This window comes from Carlito syrichta, unplaced genomic scaffold, assembly GCF_000164805.1.
Source record: "Carlito syrichta isolate Samal-C Ts95f unplaced genomic scaffold, Tarsius_syrichta-2.0.1 Scaffold306592, whole genome shotgun sequence".
Lineage (NCBI taxonomy): Eukaryota > Metazoa > Chordata > Mammalia > Primates > Tarsiidae > Carlito > Carlito syrichta.
Window position 1 is genome coordinate 282,127 of NW_007250688.1, and position 7,503 is coordinate 289,629.

At 42.8% G+C, this 7,503-nt stretch overlaps 1 protein-coding gene across 2 annotated transcripts in view; it reads left to right on the forward strand.

Annotated features, from left to right (window-relative positions):
* The window catches only part of CEP162 (centrosomal protein 162), a 91,295-nt gene extending 90,385 nt beyond the window's left edge, over positions 1-910 (forward strand). For both annotated transcript variants that reach the window (XM_008063109.1, XM_008063110.1), the window contains one exon: positions 546-910. In XM_008063109.1, the coding sequence (XP_008061300.1) occupies positions 546-755 (210 nt within the window). In that variant the 3' untranslated portion in view covers positions 756-910. The remainder of the gene's footprint in view (positions 1-545) is intronic.
* The last annotated feature ends 6,593 nt before the right edge of the window (positions 911-7,503 follow it).

Sequence of the window (7,503 nt, forward strand, 5' to 3'; positions counted from 1 at the left end):
TCACAGATCAGGTGGCTACAACAACAGAAGTTTTCTCATAGTTCTGTAGGTCAGAAGCAGCCCAAGATCAAGGTTCCGGTCATTTTGGCGAGGGCTCTCTTCCTGGCTTGCTGATGGCCACCTTCTGTCTTGTTCTCACAGGATCTTTCCTCAGTGCATGTTCACAGAGGAGGGGGAGAGAGGGTGAGATATCTCTTTGGTGTCTCTTCTTATGAGGACATTAATCCTTATTCTATCAAGGCCTACCCTTATAACCTCATTTAAGCTTAATTGTTCTCTTATTCCAAATGTAGCCACACTGAGGGTTAGAGCTTCAGCATATGCATCCATGGGGATACAGACATTCAGTCTATAACAAACAGTTATTATATACTCTTGGAAAACAGGAAATACAACATGTAGTGCTTTATGTTTGGCCTGAGTTTCCCAAAAAAACCCCAGGTTGGCCTACTCAGTATTATCCCAGTGTAGCTCTTTGAGATTGTCAAAGGTTCTTCACCTCTGCAACGAACTATAACAGCAATGTGGAATTTTTGTATTTGCAGATAATACTTCAGACACACCAAGTAGTAGAAACTGAGCAAAACAAAGAAACGGAGAAATGGAAACGACTCACACAGTTAAAAAACCGTGAGCTGGACAAGTTCCGCGCAGAGTTAGACTCCATCCTAGATGTTCTCCGAGAGCTGCACCGACAGGGGGTGGTTGTGCCGGCCGCTTTTGCAGATGAAGTGAATGCACCAGAGAGTTGCTAGAAGCTTGGATCTCACGTGACTTCACTGAAAAGCCTGAGGATGGATGGGACTGTGCCTCTGTCAGCAGGACAGCTTTTATCAGGTCTGTGTTCCAGTTTGTTTCTGGAAAGCAAGCAGCATTTCTAAATAAATTGCCCTCGCCAGTTAGGAAAGAAGGCATCGTGGTGTATTTTTCTGAAAGGCATTAACCATTCACGTGTTAAGTGATCTGGGGACAGGTTCATAACTAGTCAGAGATACCATAAAAGGTCTGGCTTTTGTATGCTAGAAACGGAAAGAAAAAAAAATTACACATACTGCGCCACATTATTATTGACCAAGTGTGTATTGTTAGTTTTCTCTGTGACAAACTCAGCTCCTCCTTTGAGGACTGTGAGCACAGCAGCACTGTCAGCTGAGCAGTAGAACTTTCTCAATAATTCAGACAAGACTTGTCATTTCTGTACCAGTGAATTCTCTTGTGTCAACCAGTTTTTCACTCTTCCCTGTTGGTGGAACTTTTTTGCACCTGAGATAAGGGGAAAATCCATTTCACAAGTACTAAGGGAATTTGTTCTAATCTTTTAAGCTGCAACTCTCTAATGTTAATCCTACTGTTTTGTAACCTTAAGGTTATTAGCAGAATAAAAAAGCCTTTTTATGTTTTTATTTAAAAAGTAATGTAGGTCCATTAGAAAAAATTCTAAATATGCATAAAAGAATCTGGGTTTAAAAGAATCTGGGTTGTTATTTTGCAATTCCCGTTTCCAAAAGCAGATCGCAAATATATAAGATAGTGGTAATTCCGAGTTCTAGCCCCTTTGTTTTCAAATGTTCTAGCCAAGCAATGTCTAACAGAAGTATAGGGTGATCCACATATGTAATTTTTAGTGTCCCGGTAGTCTCATTTAAAAAGGCCAAAAGAGCTGGGCACAGTGGTCTGCATCTATAATCCTAGCTACTCAAAAAGAGTTTGAGATGGGAGGATTTCTTGAGCCCAAGAGTTTGAGGCTGCAGTGAGCTATGATTACACCACTGTACTCCAGCCTGGTGACAGAGCATTTATATATTATGCCTAAAATGTTAGCAGTATCAATATAAATATTGAGTTTTTGCATTTTTCCATACTAAGTCTTCAAAATGCAGTTTATGTTTACAGCACATCCCAGTTTGCTGAATAACCACATGCCAATATGTGTAATCCTAGGATAATAATTACAAAGTAAAAGACTTTATACAAGGGCAGGTGAACTAGATCTTGGTGAAACTACAGGCAGCAAATGTGAGATGTGGAAGTTGTTACATGTGAGAAATGCAGTTATTGTCTTAATGTTCAGCATTTTTTAACGTAACTTTCCTGAGAGGATAGTAAAAGTATGATCGTTTGCTATTTTTTTATGTGAAAGAAATTTTAAGTTATAATAGAAACAGTTTATTTTGTTATTATCTGAAGGTGTTTTGTGTATTTTTTGTCTACAAGCTCATTAGTACACAGCTGCAGCATCCCCTCCTTTGTCCTCTTGACTGTCTGTCCATCTGTGGGTCATTCATTCCAAACACGAACATGACTGGTTCTACAACGCAGGGATGTGCAGACATCAAATAACACAGAAAAGGTGCATCTATTTTGATGAGGATTTTATATTGTTTTGGAATAAGCTGTGTACATGGCAGGTTGTTGTTCAGTTCTGTTCCTAGATTAAAGACCCCTAGGTATCAGAGCTATCAGTTACAACTTAAAGCCTCAGGAACCATACCTCGTTCCTTAATCATCACCCTTAGGGGCCAGAAGATGAACACACTTCTGTGTTTTGAATGGGAAGATTTCTGTAAAGATTTAAGTTCCAGAGTCAATCTTCTCCCATTGTGATTCTCAATTTTAGGTGTCCACTTCACAGAATTATGGGATACACAGATCACTGCACTGGTAAAGCATTATTTCTGGGTGTGTGTGTGATGTTGTTTCTGGAAAAGATTGGCATTTGAAATCAGTGGACTGATTTTAAAGACCCATCCTTACCCAGTGGGGGGGGCAGCTACCATCCATGTGTTTGAGGGCCCAGGCAGAACAAAAGAGCAGAGGAAAGGTGCTCTGTCTTCTGGAGCCAGAGTACCTATCTTGTTGCCCTTGAACATCAGAACCGCAGGCTCTCTGGGCTTCAGACTCCACGACTTGCACCAGTGGTCTTTGTAGGTGCTCAGGCTATTGGACTTGGATGCAGCCATGCCTTGGCTTCCATTTCTCCATCTTGCCGACTGCACATCAGGGGACTCCTCAGTCTCCAAGTGGTGTCAGCCAATTCCCATAATAAATCGCTTTTCATGCAATTAGCTGCCTGTGTACCTTTCTCTCTGTATCTTTTGGTCTGTTTCTCTGGATAACCCTAACTCATACAAATTTTTGTCACCAGGAGTGATTCTAAAAGAACAACATTCTTAGTGTAAGTTTCTTGAATTTGTTTTAGGGTTGCTAGAATTTGCTCTCTAATCTGATTGGACTCAAAATGCTAAGGCCTCTATTTCTGATCATACAGAGAGCACTGAGAGTCCGTGGGGTGAACTTCCTATAGAGATACACAAAACATCTGGATTGAATACTCCTGATCAACCACTTGTAAGAGGCATATAACTTGGTGACCCTGTATACGATACTTTCATACATTTGTGCAAAACTGTTTGAAATAAATATAATTACATTAGTTTGTTGCTTTCATCACTTTGCTGGGCAAAATAGTGAAAGGAAAGGATGAGCTCAAGATTCGAATATTCAGACATAAATGATACAAGAGCTTCTAGGTGTGCCCTGAGGTAGAATCTCATCTAGCCACAGGGCTGCAATTGCTGAAAAACACGAGACCTCCTCATGCGATTGGCTGAATTACAGCAAACCCAGCCTCACAGGGTGTCTGCTATTAAAGTAAGAATGTAGAATGATAGCAACAACAACAAAAATACGTAGGTGCTAATTTGACCATAAAAGCGAAAAGTATATACTGAAAACATTAAAATGTTGATCAAAAACATTAAAAACACATAAATGGAGAGAGATCCCATGTTCACAAATGAGAAGAATATTGTTAAAATGTCCATACTACCCATAGTGATCTACAGATTCAGTGAAATAGCTATTGAGATCTCAGTGACATTTTTCACAGAAATAGGGGAAAAAATCCTAAAAGTATGGAACCACAGAAGACCCTAAATGACTAAAGCAGTCTTGAGCACAAAGAACAAAGGGTAAGACATCACACTACCTGACATCAAAACATACCACAAGGGTATAGTAATCAAAACAGCATAGTACTGTCATAAAAGTAGACAGTAACCAATAGGACAGGATACAGTGTTCAGAAATAAATCCGCAGTACTACAGACGATTGCTTTTCAATAAAGATGCCAAGAAAACACAGTGGGGAAAAACAATCTTCAATAAATGGTGCTGGGGAAAACTAGATACCCATATGCAGAAGAATGAAATTGGATGCTTTTCTCACACCATATGTAAAAATCAACTTGGATTAACGGCTTAAATATAAGACCTGAGACTGTAAGACAACTAAAAGAAAACGCAGGGGATGGACTGCAGTAGCATGTGCCTGTAACCACAGCTACTTGGAAGGCTTAGGCAGGAGGATCACTTGAGTCCAGCAGTTCAAGGCCAGCCTGAGCAACACAGTAAGACTCTATCTCTAAAATTTTTTTTAAATTAAAACAGGAAAACTCCACAATATTGGTCTGGGTGATGATTTTATACATAGATACAATCCCCAAAGCACAGACAATGAAAGCAAAAATAGACAAATGGGATTGCATCAAACTAAAAAGCTTCATAACAAAGGAAACAACAAAATAAGAGAGAATTCACCCGGAATGGGAGAAAACACTTGCAAGTCATACGTCCAATAAGACTTTTATATATATATGCAATATATAAGAAACTCAACAGAAACAACTTGATTAAACACGGGACAAAAGATCTGGACGGAGACTTCTCAAAAGAAGACATTTGAATGTCCTGCAGGTTCATGAAAAGATGCTCAATATCACTAATCAGGGAAATGCAAATTAAAACCACAACTGGAATGACCTCCTAAAAAGATGAAAGATAGGTGTTGGCAGGGATGTAGAAGAAAGGGAACTCTTGTACACTCTTGTTTGGGTTGTAAATCAGTATAGCCACTGCAGAAAATGATTCCTCAAAAAATAAGAGAAAACTACCAAATGACCCAGCAACCTGTTCTGGGTTGATATCACAGGATATATTCAAAGGAATTAAAATCAATATGCGAAGAGTTATCTGCACTTCATTGCAGCATTATTCTCAATAGCCACAACATGGAATCTACCTAAGTGTATGTCAACAAACAAAGGGGTAAAGAAAATGCCATATACGTACACAACGGGATACTGTTCGGCATTCAAAAAGAAGAAAACTCTGACATTTGCAATCACATGGATGAAGCTGGAAGACATCAAGCTAAGTCAAATAAGCCGGCTCAGAAAGAAAAACGCTGCGTCATCTCAGTTATGAGAGGAGCCCGGAATTATCGTTTGGAGGGTGGGCCCCTTGGAGCATGGGCTTCCCCTACTAGGTACGTGTTCTAGAAGCCCATCGGTTTTTATCGGGAAGTTCTGAGAAGGCTGTGTCACTACTGACAGAAGCAGCACCCTGAGCTGTGACAAATGGGTGACTGGTGCTTCTGCCCTGACGATGCAGCTGCCCACACCACACTGAGCATGGAGCAGTTTTGGCCAAAGCAGCATGACCCCGAGGCCTCACCCGCCCCATCTCACCCCAAACGACTCTTTTGTCTCCCCAGATGAAAAGAGACCTCAAACAGAAACGTTTTGCTGGTGCGGAGGTAAAACAAAAAGCCGCAGAACCACTAGAAGGCGTCACAATTGACGAATTCAAAAACTGCTTTGATCTGTGGCGAAAGCATCTCAGTGGGTGTAGTGTGTCAAACGGAGAGCACTTTGAAGGTGACTGAAGCTTGAGCATGCAGGAACACAGTGTGAGGACAGTCACAGTGGCATCCATCACAAAGAAGACGGAGCACTGCTGCACCCATTTTGTCGGAGGTCCAGGAACGGGGCCATTCACTGTGGCATGCATCACACAGGAGGGACAAAATAAATAAATGAGGCATTGATCGGGAAGGAATAGGATCCTGTAATTTGAGGTGGAACGTGTGGGAAAACCCTGAGGAAGCTGGAGAGACTGAGCTTCCAAATTCTTTTTTTTTTTTTTTGAGTTGGAGTCTCACTCTGTCGCCCAGACTTGAGTGCAGCAGCTGCTCCCGGCCACCACAGCCTCACCCTGCTGGGCTCCGGCAATCCTTCTGCCTCAGCCTTCCACGCAGCCAGAATTACAGGCATGCAGCTGACCACGCCCAGCTGATTTTTTGATTTATTGTAGAGATGCGGTCTCGCTGCCCAGGCAGGTCTCAAACCCGCGGGCTCAGGCAATCCACTCACCTCTGCCTCCCAAAGACGCAGGATGACGGGCTGAGCCGCTGAACCCAGCTGAGCTTCCAAATTCTGATGAATTTTTTTTCCCAGCACAAGTGACCCCTCCACCTGTGGGAAAGGCCGCATGGAAGCTATTAGGTAGAAACCTGGAAACATAGTAAATCAAAAGCAAGGCTGCATTCCTGGAGAGATTGGTGCCCCCATCAAGGACTCGAAAGATGCAGGGATGGTGACTCCCCCACATCCCCATGGAGTTCTCCTATTTGGCCCTAGCAGCAACAGATCTTGAGAAGGACAGTGGATTGTCAGAGCTTAGCCAGGTGGTGGATCAGTTGCAGCTACTAGACCAGATGTGGTTTCATTGCTTGAGCAAATTAAAAACGCATCCCCTGGTACCTGGCGTGCAGCTATTGATCTGGCAAATGGCTTTTTCTCTGCACATGCCCATAAATTCAACCAGAAACAGTTTGCTTTCAGCTGGCAAGGCCAGCAAGGCATACTCATGGTCCTACCTCGGGGGTATAGCCATTCTCCAGCCCTAAGGCACAGTGTAGCTGGCAGGGGTCTTGGTTGCCTCTCCCTTCCACAAGGTATCACTCTGGCCCCCTGCGTTGATGACATGCAGATTGAACTCATGAACAAGAAATAGCAACTAGTCTAGACTTACTGTTAAGACATTTGCATGTTGGCGTGTAGGAAATAAATCCAACTAAAATTCAGGGGCCGTCTACCTCACGGAAATTTCTAAGGGTCTAGTGGTGTGGGGCGTATTATTGAGATATTCCTTCTAAGGTGACAAGTGTGCTGCTGCTTCTAGCACCTCCTACAACCAAGAAGAAGGCACAATGCCTTGTGGGTCTTCACTTGGGTCTGTTACTCCAGCTCACTTACCAAGTGACCCAGAAAGCTGCTAGTTTTGAGAAGGGTACAGAATGGAAGGCCCTACAACAGATCCAGGCCACTGTGCATGTTGCTCTGCGACTTGGGCCCTATGATCCAGCAGATTCGATGGTGCTTGAAGTATCCCTGAAAGTTAGGGGTACTGTTTGGAGCCTTTGGAAGGGCCCTATGGGTGACTTGCAGCTCAGGCCTTTAAGATTTTGGAGCTAGACCCTGTCATCATCTGCAGATAGCTATGTTCCTTTGGAGAGACGGCTCTTCGCCTGCTACTGGGCTTCGTAGAAATTGAACCTTGACCGTCGGCCACCAAGTTACCAGGCCACCTAAGTTGCCTCTCATGAACTGCTTGTTACCTGACTCATCAAGCTGTTTGGCATGCACAGCAGCCCTCCATCAT